The sequence below is a fragment of the Mesoplodon bidens genome (assembly GCF_964165515.1).
Source record: "Mesoplodon bidens genome assembly, chromosome: 1".
In the NCBI taxonomy this organism is placed as follows: Eukaryota; Metazoa; Chordata; class Mammalia; order Artiodactyla; family Ziphiidae; genus Mesoplodon; species Mesoplodon bidens.
The window spans coordinates 140975316-140992734 of record NC_138176.1 but is presented as its reverse complement, the minus strand read 5'-3'; the positions used below and the strand labels follow the sequence as shown (position 1 = coordinate 140992734).

The 17419-nt window shown below is 39.9% G+C and overlaps 1 protein-coding gene across 1 annotated transcript in view; it reads right to left on the bottom strand.

The window, feature by feature from the left end:
- The window catches only part of CNGA1 (cyclic nucleotide gated channel subunit alpha 1), a 42670-nt gene continuing 25251 nt past the window's right edge, over positions 1-17419 (bottom strand). Inside the window, exons 2-9 of the mRNA XM_081250374.1 lie at positions 13427-13547; positions 12053-12169; positions 11015-11077; positions 5967-6008; positions 5769-5879; positions 4385-4492; positions 3502-3608; positions 1-1752 (exon numbers count right to left, since the gene is read on the bottom strand). Of these exons, the coding sequence (XP_081106500.1) occupies positions 338-1752; positions 3502-3608; positions 4385-4492; positions 5769-5879; positions 5967-6008; positions 11015-11077; positions 12053-12169; positions 13427-13533 (2070 nt within the window). The 5' untranslated portion in view covers positions 13534-13547 and the 3' untranslated portion in view covers positions 1-337. The remainder of the gene's footprint in view (positions 1753-3501; positions 3609-4384; positions 4493-5768; positions 5880-5966; positions 6009-11014; positions 11078-12052; positions 12170-13426; positions 13548-17419) is intronic.

The window sequence follows — 17419 nt, the reverse complement described above, 5'->3', positions numbered from 1 at the left end:
TAACAATATAAATTGCCTGAAAGTGAGGGATACTTGTTCACTTTTATAAAGAGTGTTACATAAAAGAAGCACATGTGAAAAAATCAGAAGATATAAATATTGATAAGTTAATTGGTTTATATCTTTGCACGTTATCCATTGTGAAAAATTCTAAGTGTGATGATTCTTTAGCCACAGTACCGCACAAGTGAGTGTACGGCCTTTGGTGCCCTGCACCAAAGCACATTTTCCTTATGGAAAAATTCCCAGCTGAATCATTCTCTTCTTTCAACTTACAGGTGCCATCATCACATCACCAAAAGGATCTTGAGGCACGTCCTTATGAATAACCAGCTTTTCAGTCCTGTGTAGAGTCTGTGGGCCCGCTTTCAGCTCCAGATCCTTCAATAGCTGAAAATTCTGTGTCAATAAGTGGTTTCAGGAATCGCTCAACCTTGGTTAGCCTTTGCTTCAGTTTCTGCTGCATTGACTCATACTCAGCCAGGATCCGAGCAAACTTTGTTTGCAGGAGGTCTACTGACCCCTCCATTCGAGTGACCTTCTCTTCAAGATCTTTAGGATCACTTCCAGCATTTGCAATGTTTAAGTCCAGTAGACCGTCTTTCATCAAGATTTGCTTCCCTTTCTCTTCTAGCATACATTTGGCATCTGGGTACTCAGTTAGAGCTTCCATGAGGTCATCTTTTGAGAGACAGAACAGATCTGAGTAGCCAATACTTTTAATGTTGGCCGTTCTTCGATTGCCAGCTTTGCTGCCTTTAATGTTAAGGATGCTGATCTCACCGAAGTAGCTGCCATCACTCAATACTACAAACTGAGTGATTCCATCATCTGCCACCACGGCGAGTTTGCCTTCCTTGATGATGTACATCTCTCGTCCAATATCCCCTTTCTTGCAAATGTAATCTCCAGGACTGTAGACTTGGGGTTGTAATTTCAAGACCAACTCCACCAACAGACCAGCTTCACAGTCGGCAAAAATGCGCACCTTTTTTAACGTGTCTAAGTGAACATTGATGGCAATCTCTGCTCTTAGTTTATCAGGTAGATACTTCAAGACTTCTCTCTCATCCACTGTTTTTTTGTTGGTCCACAGATAGTCAAACCATTTAATAACTCTCTTTTCCATATCTTTGCTTACATTTCGAAAATGCATGTATTGCTTGATTGCATCAATTCTTGCTTGAAATTCTGCTCTGGCTGCATTCATGTTGGAAATCATAGAACCTATGTTACCAACAATGGTGGCAAAAATTAACACTCCAATTAGGAAATCAGCCACCACAAAGATATACTCAGAATCCCTCACAGGAGGTGGTGTTTCACCAATGGTGGTCAAAGTCAGTGTAGACCAGTAAAGGCTGTATACATATTTTCTAGCCAAACGGCCAAATTCAGGATCGTTAACATCAGGATAGACCCACGTATCATTTCCAAATCCAACAGCTTTGGAAATAGAGAAGTACACACACGCATTCCAATGGATGATGATGACAATATACATAACAAGGTTAGAAATCCTGAAGATGTTTGGGTAGTTTGTCCTTGTTTCTGTTCTCTGGAAGAACTCAAACATTCGAGAGATCCTTAGTAGTCTGTTTAGTCTAATTTCTGGATAGCTCCAGCCCAGAATAAAATACAGCAGATCAGTTGGTATCACTGATACAACATCAAGTTTAAATTGAAAGTTTGATTTATATTTCTCTATGAGTTTAAGCTCTTCCTTCACCAGTAGTCCTTGTTCTAGGTAACCTAAAATAGAAAAAAAAAAGTAATGTTTTTTCCTTTTTATGCCACTGTAAATTTTTCTAAAGTAACTCTCAACAAACTTCATTGAGTTCAAAACAAGAGTTCAGGGGCTTCCCTGGTGGCGCAGTGGTTGAGAGTCCGCCTGCCGATGCAGGGGACGCGGGTTCGTGCCCTGGTCCGGGAGGATCCCACGTGCCGCAGAGCGGCTGGGCCCGTGAGCCATGGCTGCTTAGCCTGCGCGTCCGGAGCCTGTGCTCCACAATGGGAGAGGCCGCAACAGTGAGAGGCCCACATACCACCAAAAAAAAAAAAAAAACAAGAGTTCATTCCAATAAATATGCTTTTAGCAATGTAATAAGATATGAGTACTGATCAACATATGGCTGTGGAAAATGTTCTTTTGCAGAAATGAAAAGTAAAGCTTTGTAAGTACAGAAGTGAGAGATTATATGCAATGTATATATACAAGGTATATATACAGACCTCTCTAGAGTCAGCATCTTGTCCAAGTAAAGCTATGCCTTTTATGAACAGGGTTCTTGGAAAGTTTTCTTTTTCTAGCACTGTGCTTAATTCCTCATGCCACTCTTTTGTCAGAATCCCAGCCCCACCCTTGAAGCTTGGGTACCTCCTTGCTGCTTGACTATTGTGCATATTCTTGCCTTGCCCCTTCAATGTGAAGCATATGTCCTTTGAGGCTTCACTTTCATATCTCTTTCTTGCCCCTCCCAGGCTTCCTTAGACATCTGGGATTTTCCTTTCTCTTAAGCTGCTACCATGCACCTTGTGTGTTAAACCCAGAATTTCAATACCAGGATATATTTCACTAGGGAAAAATTTGTTTCTCTTCCTGGTTACCAGAGCTGTGCATAGAACTGAACTGAAGCATTGCTCCAGTGCACTGATATTAGAGAATGTCTTTATTTTACATAATGATTCTTAAAAGCAATACTCTGCATACACAGGTTACCTTTGCATGTGGTAGTATAGAAAAATGAGCTTATACCTACTTAACAAGAATACTTAAGTCGGAAGCTATCAGATCCTGCCCAGATTATTGGTCAATAATGCCTCATCATGGACCACAAAGTTGAATTAAGGATGTACATCCTGTTTCTTATAAAATTTCTAGTACAGCTCTGCTGAGTACAATGACATTTTCCCCCATGCCTCTTCAAGGTATCTCTGTTAGGTAGCAATTACCCTTTCCCCACAGAACTGGCAGAATATTTCTGTTCTCTCTATTCCTCTCTCCTGGTATAAACCCAGTGAACAGAAAAATGGAGGAAAGCCATCAATCCACATCCAGAAGGTTGCCTAGTAACATCCTTCTGAATCAGCTGGAGTGGCCTAAGCCTGTGGGTGGGTATATGGTACTCTTACTTTCAAGAGTGCTTTTTCCTCTAAAACAAATTTTTGTGAGTCTTTTTTTTTTGAAGAATACTTGAATTAAGAAATTTCAAGTTGGGCTTCCCTGGTGGCGCAGTGGTTGAGAGTCCGCCTGCCGATGCAGGGGACACGGGTTTGTGCCCCGGTCCGGGAGGATCCCACATGTTGCGGAGCGGCTAGGCCCGTGAGCCATGGCCTCTGAGCCTGTGCGTCTGGAGCCTGTGCTCCGCAACAGGAGAGGCCACAACAGTGAGAGGCCCGCATACAGCAAAAAAAAAAAAAAAAAAAAGAAAGAAAGAAATTTCAAGTTATACATAGAGATAAAAGCATGAAATTACAAAATATCCAAAACAACATATTTACCTGTCCTTGTTCGTACAAACATATCGAGAAGATAGACTATATCTGATAAATAATCAAGAATGAGCCAATATTCTAGGTAATCAGACTGAAGTTCATCAAAACATGCTCTGTAAAAGAAAAACTTGTATAAATAAAATGAAATGGGACCAATTTAAGTAAAAGTCCTCTTTGTATAATTTTTATCACGATGAGAAGTATAACACACTAAGGCGAGGAGGGGTCCTTGGAGTCCATTTAATCAACCATGGCTTTCCCAAATCTATTCCCAAATCTGAGGGTTGGATTTAGTTTTCTCACACTTCTGAATTTCAACATTCTTTCCATTATTCTAGTCAGCTTTGTGAAAACATCAAATGAGAATAAATGACTTCAAGCTAACGTCAAAGTATTTTTGGGTGATACACATTGATAGCCAGGTTCATGTTGACTATTTGTACCCAAAATGCCTTGGGAAATCATGCTTGGTCCTGGATGGCTGAGATGTTTACTGTCTAAAAGACAAGGAACTATAGATATCCCTTGAGAAACACATCTTGCTCTATAAAACCTAGATCCTTGATCTTTTTCCAGTCTTGGCAAAATTTTTTTCTTGCAGGCCAAAGAAAATAAAAAGTTTCTCCCAAAGTTCTAATTAAATGATTGAGCAATCAAAAGTTTAAAACTATCCCCACCCCACCCCCATCCCCATACTGGATTTCCAAGGATATTGGGAACCAAAGCAGCTAATCTTGCTCTTAGGAAAACACATTGAGAATGATGCAACCTCTCTTCACAACCTGTGGTGGAGAAAGGAGGTATGTCCTAAAGAGCTCTAGGCCAAACTGTTAAGTCAGTTAACTTGGAAACTAGAAGTGGTTTGAGATCCACAAAAATATATAGACACCTTGCAATAATCATGGTCCAGTTGTACATGACAGGTAAGGTGATGCAAAACAGCCAGTTGTAATACGTGCTTCCTGAGGGATCAATAACCATGACTTCCTTCTTCTCCCTAGCAGCAATTGGAAATAAAGGGGAAGGTTACCAAGAAACAAGAATATTTTTATTTCAAATATCAAATATGGTTATGCCCATCGCCCACAATTGATGAATTAGAAATAAGCTGAAGAAGCTCACTCCACAGTGGGAAGACTAGCTTGGCATAAGTGCATTAGTCATAAGAAACTGGTTAGGGAGGGGTGGATAGATAGTTAAATTACTAGTCTTACATTAAACCATACTTTAGACTTTTATTAAAAACCTTGTTTTACTGTGATGCTGCAGACACTTCTATCACTCCAGCTACTGAGAGAGAACAATGGCATAGATCATGCCGAACTCTGGATATTCCACAGACCCCTTTGGTAGGCAATGGTTGGTGGGACAATGATGATTTTACCACTCCCCCTACCAGGTAACAAAACAATTGGGGACCACACTGTGAGGGGGAACTCATGGCTTCTTTCTCATCTGTATGGAGAGAAGAATATAACACAATCTAATATAAAGTGCTTGTTCTTAAGTGTGTATGAAGAATTGAGAGGCAACAGAGGGCAAAAGAAAGAAGGAAGGAAGGAACTATATGATCAAATGGACTTTTTTTAAAACTTTCTGGTATCAAATTTATATTTTTAAGGATTTTTTTCTTTTATACAACATCAACACATTTCTAACAGGCACAAATAAGTAAACCATCATCTGGTAAAGAGTTTTCTTTGAGTAAGTTTAGAAGACAATATTTTCTTTAATAAAAAGCAAAAAGATAGTTCTGAAAATATCACTCAGCCTTATCCTTGTGAAACTCTAACTCTCAAATGTTTTAAAAAGTTTCTTTCAAATAGCTGATGTTTTGACAGCATTTATACTGCTCTCAAAATTAGGCATGGCTTTTGCAATGAGACTACTTTACTTTGGATTATTTGCCATACAGTATTTATGACTCAAAACTGTTAATGAAATTATTACATTTTTATTTCGACTAAAAATATTGATGGTAAGATCCTAGAAATGCAATTTTCTTTGGATCCTAAATCTGTCCCAGTGGTAAGTTTATCTTCACCAGTGTTTAAGGAAGGAAATTAACCATGACGCTGAAAATTCTTGATTAGAAAACTAAGGCTACCATTGCTAATTTTAAGGAAATTTGAAAAAAATTAAATTCACATTTGATAACAATTTATTTAGTCTTTACACTGGGCCTCTTTACTATAAACTTGTGGGAAATTATCCCTGCATCCTAAACCCATCACAAATTTATTCCTAATTTCAATGCCAGTAAAAATACTTACTCTTCTTTCTTGTCTTTGCTTTTCTCCTCTTTCTTTTTCTTGTCTTTGTCCTTTTCTTTCTTCTTTTCCTTTTCTGGGTCCTTTTTATTTTCATTTTTATCATCTGGCTTGCTGAAGAAATGAGAGATGTAGTTGGCAAAATACAAAAATGTTATGGATAGAAAAATGTGGGGTGATTCATGCCAAAGTCTTACTTACCTCTTCTTTTCTTTTTTCTTTTTCTTTTTTTCTTTTGGTTTTCTATAGAAAAAAAACAATATATCACATAATCAAATTATATTCTGACCTCCATTCTTGTTTACCTTCCTCTGCACTGGGCGAGAATTCTGGGCTTTGTGTTCAAAGACCTGCCCCCGTGTTCAAAGACCTGCCCCCATATTCAGAGACCAGAAATCTGATCTCCTAATGGTGGGTTCAACAAGAAATAGACATGCACCCAGACAATAAACAAATAAAATTCCTGGGAATTAGTGCGTGTGGAAAATTGGAGAAAATGGAGGTGGATAAAGGCATAAACCCAGGGAGGGAAATTTAAGAAACAAGAGCCCCCAAGAGTGTACTTTCAAAGTCTCAATGTATATCCAAAAAATGGGTACTTAAAATTTAAGCTTCTTGATGTCACTTGTATTTATACTTGAATAAGAGTTTTGAGAATTTCAAGAAAATGCCATCAATTTTCTTTAGAGGGGTAATCCTGGCTGAAGCAATGTTTTATGAGCAGACAAAAAGCTCTGTGGTAACAGCGTAGAATCCTAATTAGAATCATTCACCAGATTTGAGATCACCTTCTTCTTTATACAATTTCTTCTTGAGTGGAGAATATGGGATTAGCGGGCTCCTTCCGCATTTGGCTTTCTCTATCAGCAGAAGAATGGATTCTTGAGTCAGACAGAGCTAAGGACATAGTAGGCTGTCATTGTTGGCTCAGATATCTTGGGAAAATGTATTATTCAGACATGAATGATCAGGCATCTCGTTACCACTGTGATAGTCAGGGAAGGCTTTTAAAGGGAAGTAGGTCTAAACCTAGGCCTCAGAGTATGGGTAAGAGTTGGAGAGGTTAAGAAGAAGAGAAAGGGGGCTTCCCTGGTGGCGCAGTGGTTGAGAGTCCACCTGCCAATGCAGGCGACACAGGTTCGTGCCCCGGTCTGGGAAGATCACACATGCCGCGGAGTGGCTGGGCCCGTGAGCCATGGCTGCTGAGCCTACGCGTCCGGAGCCTGTGCTCCGCAACGGGAGAGGCCACAACAGTGAGAGGCCCGCGTACCGCAAAAAAAAAAAAAAAAGAAGAGAAAGGATGTTAAAGGGAGGAAAATTTTCAGGTGCAAATATACAAATGAACTTAGTCTGTATAGGAATGGCCCAGCAGAACTAGAAAGCTGCTACTAAGGAGAAATAGGAGATAAAATTGACAAGGAGATGGGGCTTGGCACCTAAGATTGTCATGTACAAACAGAAACAGAACATAAAGTTAGATAAGGGGGAGTTTATTGCTATGGGAGTACATTCCTATGATACAAGATTTAACACCCTAACATAGACCCTGGGAGATGGTGCTGGCACACTTCTTGGATGGCTCTTAGAAGCTCAGAAAAGGTGACAGCTCACAGTAAGTGAAATATAAATTATAAAATGCCATGGCACATGGTGGAGGAAGGTATCAGAAAGATTCAGAGAAGTGGTGGGCTAAAATGGATATACTAAGTAAGAAAAATAGCCCACCAACTGATTATGTTCCCTAAGAGGGCTCAGAGGATACAAAAATGACAGGGAATGTGCTGGTGAGAGGGGCACCAACATTACTGAGAAGGTCATTGGTGCTGTCCTCTGTAGACCAGGGCTGATAGTGAGAGATGCTGAACTGGGTACAGAAGTAGACTTCCCTGAGAGCAATAGGGATGACAGGATCTAGAAATCACAGAGACCAGTGGCAGTGCTTACCCATCAGAAGAGAAACAGGTCTGATAATTTTAATTATCAGTAAGGTGAGCATAGTAGCCAGGGTCTTAACCCACAGAGCGCTATGGAAGAGGTTAACAGAATACTGTATTCCTAGATAGATGGGCACCTTGTTGACTTGTTAGGGTACTGTTTTACATTTATAATAAAAAACAAATTGGAAATGGATGCTCAGGAGGTTAATGGCAACTTACCCCAATAAAAAGTCACAACCCCTTGAAAAGTTTCTAAACCTGAGGTAGCTCTCAGAAATGAAACCACCAGTCAGAGGAGAAGCCCAGTCCCCATGAAGAAGGACTCTGCAACACCATGACAAGTATATTCAGTAATGATTTCCCCAGTCTTTCCTCCAAAGAAAACCAATGATCATTTACTTAAGTAACTGTACACTGGGGGTAAAAAAGAATACCTAGATACATTAAAGGCCATTTTCACACAGGACCCAAGTTGATATTGAGACCCAGGGACTAAAGCATCATCATGCCCCACCCCCATTAAAGTGAGGGACATATGGTGGTTTGGTAGTAATTTGTGGGGCCTCCACTGGGTCTAAGGATGCCCCCTTGTGGTCATTTGTCCAGTTCCTCTATGTAAACATGGAATGCATTTACTTAGTCATTGGCAGAATGACAATCATCTCCTCATCTCCACTAGTTCCTTGGCTTGTGGAATAAGAGCTAACATAGTGGGGAGGACCAAGTGGAAGCCCTAAAGCTGCCTCCTACCTGCTGGCAAAAAGCAATATTGCAACCTGGACAGGAAAGGAAATGCAACCCTTAAAGACCTAATGCATGCAGGGGTGGTGCTTCTCCATCACACCCTCATTTAATTCAATGTCTGGCCCCTATTAAAACCAAATGGATCCTGGTGGATGGCAGCAGACTAATGCAAAATCAACCAAATAATAGCTCCAATTGTAGTCACTGTGGCAGATGTGAAAAACAATACACTCACCCAATCAATACCATATTCCTAAGGTTCTGGGTCAATCGTGGTGAATGTGTTATTTTTAACCACTACCGGGGAAGAGGGTCAGAAACAGTTCATATTCACATGGGATGGAAAACAGTATATATTTACACTATTTTCCAGGGCTATGTTAACTCTCCCTCCCACTGTCATGACATAATCTAGAGGGACCTGGACCATGTGGACATTCCTCAGAGTCTCACATTGGTCCACTATATCCATATCAATGACATCATGTTAATTGGGTCCTGAAAGAGGATTATCTAACCATGGGACAGAAAATGACTGCTGACCATGAGCTGGATCCTGCCAGAACTAACAAGTCATAAGGTTGTATTGCAACCTGTCACATGATAAAGTGATGTACTTGGGACTGAGCAGGTGGCTCGGCACCCTCGCCCCATGTCATCTACCACTGCTGCATCAAAGCTATTCCTCCCCCTGACCCATGGCCATATACTGGGCTTATAGGAACAACTGATGGAGCATGATCTGTGGGTGGGTCAGCTTAGCATCTGGATGCAAGCCAAAATGAGCTGTTGTCTACAATACAGCCTTACCTAGAGGTGGCCTTAAAAGATACTGAGGTTAATCTTACCAATGGCACAGCTTTAAGCAATGCACAATCATCTACTTTGTGGGGAAAAAGCAATGGCCTAAATTAACAATATACAAGGCAGACTTCCCTGGTGGCACAGTGGTTAAGAATCCACCTGCCCATTCAGGGGACACAGGTTCGAGCCCTGGTCTGGGAAGATCCCACATGCCGTGGAGCAACTAAGCCCATGCGCCACAGCTACTGAGCCTGCGCTCTAGAGCCTGCAAGCCACAACTACTGAAGCCCGCGTGCCTAGAGCCCGTGCTCTGCCACAAGAGAAGCCACCACAATGAGAAGACCGTGCACTGCAACAAAGAGTAGCCCCCACTCGCTGCAACTAGAGAAAGCCTGCACGCAGCAACGAAGACCCAACGGCAGCCATAAATAAATAAATAAATTTATTATTTTTTTTTTTAAAAAAAGAATATACAGTGATTCATGGGCAGTCACAATGCATTGGGTGGTTGGTCAGGGACCTGATAAAAAAATATTGCAAGATCGGGAAAAATAATTCTGGAGAATAGGCAGACTAAATGGACTTTATGGGCATGAGCAAAAGGTTTTAAAACCTTTGTATCCCATATTAATGCCCATCAAATAGTAGGTGCCATGGAAAAGAAAAGAACAACCAAGTAGACAGAATAAATCAGCCTGCTGACAAAGCCAACCTCTGTCACTGGCATCCTGAATGCTGGCACAATGTGGATATGAATGGAGCAACCATGGTGGCAGAGATGGAGACTATACATGGGCCCAACACATGAGGTCCCGTTCACCCAGGCGATTTAACTGCTGCTATTGCTGAATGTCCAGTCTTCCAGTTACAAAGACTAATGCTATGACTCTAAAAGAGCTCCATTACTTGAGGAAAGCAATCAGTCACTTGATGGCAAGTTAATTACACCATGGAAAGGGCATCAAATAACCTTGACTTGAATCAATATATATTATGGATACTAATTTGCTTTTTTGCCTCAGGGCTTTGACCAGTGCCACTATCCAGTTTGGGTTGCTGCCAGCTCATAGTTTCCCTCTCCCTTGGCTGGCCTTGGCTGAAGGAAGCCACCGTGCTCAAAATTATGCACCCCTTCCTAGAGGCAGTCCTCATACAATGACTGCACATGGGTACAAAGCCCAGTCCTATTGCCTAACTATGGAACAGCTCTGAAGGGCCATCCCTTCTCCAGAGCTCCTCATAGCATCACATGGCACATCAACTCTATTCTCTGAAGTTCAACTTCTCCTTCTACCCAATCCTACTCCCCTAACTCCCTTCTAGGTATCATTTCTGAGAGCACTCCCAATAAACCTCTGTATACAAAGCTCCTTCTCAGAGACTGTCTCCTGGGAAACTTGACCTAAGACACATTGGCTCAGAGTGGGAAGGATTAATGATGTTTTATTTATTTTGTCAGCCACCCTAACCCTAACCACATGGTGGGGCAATTTCATATATGCCATAAACATGGCGTACATACATATTACTTGTAACATGTAGTAGCTACATTTTTCAGGAGGAAATAACCAAATGACAAAATAATGGAAAAACTTTGCCATTGGATTAGATAGAGTTTGCTCTTATCTGCAGTATAACACATTCAGATGTATTTCTGATACATCTGATACATATATGCAGTATAACACATTCAGATGTATTTCTACCTTTTTACTGTCTTTCTTTAAAAACAAAGGTTTGGTTTACTATTGTCAATGTACTTACTGTTCTTTATTGCTGCTGTTGTTAACATTGAAAAGTGCAATGGCTCCAGGCAAGTACTGCTCCCTGGGAAATGAAAAAGCACAGTGAAATCATAATAGTCACCATGTGTGTAATGTCCATAGTAAATAAAAAGTCTTAAAGAACAAATTCTTTTCAGGTTCTACCCATTACTAACTAGTGCCTAGATAATTTTTGAAAATATAGAGTCTCCACGAAGCATGAGCTGCTGAATATCAGGGCCATGAACCAAAGTAATTAATAAATGTTTATTAATCAGTGTTCACAATGCATCACAATACCATCCTCCACACCCTGAGTAAGCCAGTTTGGATGCCACTAACTCCCAGAAAGCAATTAAGACTTAGATTGTCCGGGAAGATAGGAAGGGAAGACAAGACAAATGAAAACAGTATGAAAGCTGAAGGTGGTCAGTGAGAAAAGAAACAGGAGGGGGGAAAAAAAGAGGGAAAAAAACAAAGTAGAAGTAAATATGTTTGGCAGGATGGGAACCCCTGATCCACACCAATACCACACTCTTCCCACACTCTCAGGGTCACACGTTTGAAGTTTCCACAAGTACTTTTTCCCTAAGGATTTTTTAGCTTTTCTCATCTCGTTACTCACCCTAGCGCTCTGCTTCCCTGAAAGTAGGATTGAATGGGAGAGACCATTTTAGAGAATGACAGCTAAACCCTCTCACACGTAATTGCTTGGAAGAAGGATCAGAAAGAAGGAAGAAATCAGAGAGGACTCAGGCATGAGGTTTCCTAAGGGACAGACACGGGTCTCAGGGAAAATGATCAGCAAGAGTGTTCATGGCTTGGAACCCCACGGACACAAATTATCATCAGGCAGTGGCAGTTTCCCAAGAGAAGAAGAGGGTAAGGAACAGAAGTAGCAATTTACTCCCGAGATCCTGCAGAGTAGCTGGGTAGCAAAAGTGTTGGCCAAGCCCACTGAGTGGAAGAGTAGAACACCTTTCTTTCATCTAAATAATAGTTTAAAAACTGATGTGGAGGGATAGATCATACTGCTCACCTCTGTGATGGCTGTCCCCTTCCATGTTGACTACTTCTAAAGGAATCCCTTGCATGAGTGTTTTCACTCTCTGATTCTTCAAACATAGAGGCACTGTCATCATCATCAGAAAAGGAGCTATGGTTCAATAGGAGGCAGAGATTAATTAGATCAGTGCTTTAAACCATTGTGGGGGAACATGTCTCATTTCTCGTCTCTTTCTCTCTCAAACGAACACAGACAACAGTTTTTAATAAGAGTGAGATGACAACTGTTCAGAATACACAGAATTAGACAGAGTATATGCACAATCCAGTAAAATACGTGTAATTAAGAAACTACTTTCTAGGTCTTCCATATTTATATTGTTTGATGCATTGATTAGCTAATATTTATCAAATCAAAAGTATGATATCTGTACTTCAGGTCATGTTATACAGTTTTCTGAACCTGTAATAACATTTCCTTCCACTAAAAGTAAATTCATCCACATTTATACAAATTTTATTCATTTATAGGGTAACCACTTTAAATTATACTTTTAAAACACGTTAGCATTTCACACTTTGTATTTTTTTTCACATTTCTCTATGGTAATGTTATCCCTTTAGATGTGAAATGTCCCATGAGGAAAGGTCTTGCCAGTGACTAATGAAATATTTGGCAAAGGTGCATCTAAAGAATCACCACAATAATATCTATGTTCATTTGTTAGATAAGTAAGGCTGTCCTAAAGAATAAATTCACTAAATTAAATAAAGTACAAAGTTCAAGGTTTCAAATTAAAAGTTAAACTGAAATTAAGCTTAGTTAAATTGAAGAACTTTGGCTAGTATTAAAAATACATAGGGGGGCTTCCCTGGTGGCGCAGTGGTTGAGAGTCCACCTGCTGATGCAGGGGACACGGGTTTGTGCCCCGGTCCGGGAAGATCCCACATGCCGCGGAGTGGCTGGGCCTGTAAGCCATGGCCTCTGAGCCTGCGTGTCCAGAGCCTGTGCTCCGCAACGGGAGAGGCCACAACGGTGAGAGGCCCACGTACCGCCAAAAAAAAAAAAAAAAAAAATAGGGACTTCCCTGGTGGTGCACTGGTTAAGAATCCACCTGCCAATGAAGGGGACACAGGTTCGATCCCTCGTCCAGGAAGATCCCACATGCCACGGAGCAACTAAGCCCGTGCGCCACAACTACTGAGCCTGTGTGCCACAACTACTGAAGCCCACGCACCTAGAGTCTGTGCTCCACACAACGAGAAGCCACCACAATGAAAAAGCCCTCACACCACAACGAAGAGTAGCCCCCGCTCGCTGCACCTAGAGAGAGCCTGCGCGCAGCAACGAAGACCCAACACAGCCAGGAAAAAAAAAACAAAACCATAGAAAAAAGCATGCATTTACCTGCATGCTCCATTTTCCATCCTTCTTATTTCCTTTTCAATATCTGGTACGATCTCATTGGGAATGTTTACAAAAGAGCGCCGTGTATTGATGATAATTTTCTTCATGGTTAGCTTAATAGCTGGGGAGAAAAAAAGTCTTGTTAGTAGGAAGACTTTTTATATATTTACGTACATAATCAAAAGTTTCACTCTATCATTCTTCTAAGGCTGAAATAACAATCTTATTTCCAGTTACATGTAGGAATTATTTTTTAATAGAATACAGTCATGATCCAAGCACTTAATAATCACTAGTCAGGGATTTTGTGTATTTTTTTAAATTCAAGGGTTTTGTGTATTTTTAAAATTTTTTAAAATTCAGACGTGTAGAACTTTTTTTTTTAATTTGGATTTACTCCAGCTTTGAAATATTTAGGCAATGTATGGAACAAAATGTGTGGAACAAAACTATAGGGACCTCACAGGCACATCCAACAATTAAGTAACAATGAAAAGCAGTAAAATAAAATACCAAAATGGGTGTAATCAACTGTGAATTTCTACAGGCATTCAGAAAAAATAAAAGGGTCTCAAGTGGTATTCAAATTTTGGAGTGAATAAAGATACAACTGATCCACATTTCAACAAGTCCCCCTAAATTATTCTGATACACATAGTGCTCAGCTTCCCGGGCAACCACTTCAGACATCAGGAAAACGCCAAGAACAAAGTGATCCTGAACTCCAAATCTGTCCTGGCAGCAGGTTCCAGCCCAGCTTCAGGCAACATGAATGGCACGTGGGCACACTCGCTCTTGCCTTCTTTCCTGAGGCCCTGCCAGCGTCCAATGACAACGTCCCTGCACTCATGACCGGCCCCAAGTACTTCATCTGGTCTTCAGTGTGCTGCAGTGACGTGGCCTGGAACTTGGAGAAGTTCCTGGTGGGCCCCAACAATGTGCCTGTGTGCACAGGTACAGCCACTGCTTTCTAACCATGGACATGGAGCCCAACGTTGAAGCCCTATCATCCCAAGGGCCCAGCTGTGCCCAGGATGCTCCTCCAACCCCTGCTGCCTGGCAGTCACAACGCTGCCCCCTGGGGATTTTATCTCTAAGGGTGTTTCCTCCAAACTTGCATGAAGATAACACCTGATGTCCAGGAAAATGGGCCTAGATGGGTGCTAGGTGTCCATCCCGGCCTCCCCTCTCCCAGACCAAGCCTCCCCACAAATAAAGTGCTATGTGTCAGCAGAAAAACAAAAGGACACTGTGGATTTTTTAAAATGCTGCTGTTTCAGTAAACAAAGAATGTTGTCTGCCATTCCAGTAAACAACAGATGAATGTTGCCCGCTATTCAGCCATCAGCCACTGCAGACGCCAGGGTAGGTGCGCCCTTGGGGGAATTCAGGATGGAGAAAACAGGACACTGGCCCTTGATAATTAAGATGCATATCAAAGGAATAATTTCAATGAGTCCAGACTCTTGACTCTTCCCATACATAGTAAAGCACTAAAATCATTAACTTGAGAAGTCTATTTTTTTGTGATTAGCAGTAATCTTTTGATGTTCGACTACATGATTTTTTTTTTCCCCCAGCAAAAACTCCTATATATTCTTGTTCCTCCCTTACCTCTTTGGATCAGTCCCTCAGAGTTATCTGAGAGGTTGCCTTCCCGGACTATAGTCCTCAGTAATGTCCCCTAAGAAAATATAATTCTCAACTTTTAAGTTGTGTGTTTTTTCCAGTCGACAAAACAAAAACCCAGTATCTGTTCACAGGCTCCAAGAACACCAGCTCTTGTACTGAATGTCACTTGCTATGGTCCTGCTGATGAAGACCCAAAGAAGGCCAACATGCTGAGAGGATGACGGGTGCTGGACAACTTCAGCAGGTACCAAACCTCCACCTAATCCTCTGTGGCTGGTTATCCATCCATCCCTCCCCTCCTCCACAACACACACCCCCTAACCTGCACTCCCAGGTTTTTATTATACGGATTGGGGATTTTTCCTTTGTTATTTTTCTACCACCGATCTCTGGGTTTTGGAGGGAAACTTGCCTTTGTTATGAATAAAATAGAAAAGCAAAAACCAAAAAAAGAAAAAGAAAAAAATCGTTTGATGTGGGAAAATGTAAAAAGCACACTTCATTCTTTAAAACATTACATCTTCCAGTGAGGTTAGCCATAAATAATGCTCTTTATTTCACCCTAGTATTCATACAACTAATGAAAACAACTAGCAGCCAGTAGTCAATAAATAGTAAACAGAATTTTTGTAATGTCTGTTAATAAAAGTGTGCACATATTTTAAAATGTAATTAAAGTAAGTTTTAAAGAAACAACCACCTTAAGAAGAGAATTGTTTCACTGACTCCTTTTCAGCAACAGCATGGATATTCTGGTTATATTTATAGCATGCTGGCTTCCTACTGTCATCAATCACTACTCCTTCTGGGAGACCCCGTGCCTTATGATTAGGAAAAGGAGAATATATGATTATTTCATCCATCACAACATAGAAAAAACTACGTGAGTAAAAAAGATTAAACAAGGACAACTAATATTATCCGATATGTCAGAATGAACCAAACCTGGGCTTTGCTTGGACCTGAAGAAAAAAAGAATCACTTCCTTTGTCCCATAATTTCTTGTTGGCCTAAGTACTCTACATAGGAAAAAACTTTTTTTTATATCACACAATCACTTTTTAATACATATTCACTCTAGGAAGAAAGTAAACAGAAAATATAAATAGAAAAATAAAGATACTCAAAATTCCACACCAGACCGTATAATTATTTATCAACACATTTTCTCCACTGCTTTTATGGTTTCCTTTTTCACATTTAGATTTTAATCTATCAAATTTATTTTGGTATAAGGTGTGAGGTAGGGATTCAACTTTATATTTTCTAAATGACTAGTCAATAGTATAAATAGCACTAAATCAATAACCAATAGTCCATCTTTTCCTGACTAGTTTGAAATGTCATCATTCTAAATTTGCCTTGCCAACCGTAAAGATTTTGATGGAGTTTGCATTAAAATTATAAAATAAGTTGGGAAATTATTTTCCTCTATGTTTTTGAAAAAGTTTCTACATATCAATCCTACATTTTTATTAATTTCTAGATGTTTTGTATTTTTGTTTCTATTAAGATAGTTAAGATAGTTTTCCCTTGATATATTTTAACTCATTGCTTTTGCTATATCATAAAAATATTTTATTTATTTATTTATTTATCTTGAAACCAGCCAACTTAACTGAGCTTTACAAAAATTATTTCTAATAGTTTTTCTGTTAAATAATTTCTGTTTTCAGTAATGTAATCATAGCACTTACACAAATTATTCTTTCCTCTTTTTCATGAGGTATTTAGCTTTGATGTCTAGTTACCTTGACTAAAAATTCCAGAACAGAACAAGTAACAATCTTTTTTTTTTTTTTTTTTTGCCCACGCAGCATGCAGGATCCTAGTTCCCTAACCAGGGATCAAAACCGTGCCCGCTGCAGTGGAAGCACAGAGTCTTAACAACTGGACAACTGTCTTAAGAGATACCTAGTATGGTTCTTGGCTTTATGAGAATGTTTTAAAGTTTCACTCTTAAGCATATTGCTGACTGTTAGCTTAAGAGAGATGTTTGATTCATGTTAGAGAAATCTCCATTTATTCATATTTTACCAATTTTTAAAAATTAGAAATTGGAATAAATGTTGATTTTTATTAAGGCTCTCTTCCTTTTATAGAAATAATCCTTTTTTTCTTTTAATTTTCCCTATTAACATGATGAGCTACTTTAATAAATCATTTTAATAGTTATGGAATAAACTCTTCTTTTTTTTTTTTTCAATGTTCATTAGTTTTAATAATCTATGCTTTTCAGACTCACAGATATAGAGAACAAACTAGTGATTACCAGTAGGGAGATGGAAGTGGGGAGGGGCAATATAGGGGTAGAAGATTAAGAAGTGAACTATTATAAACTCTTCTTGATTATGGTAAGTT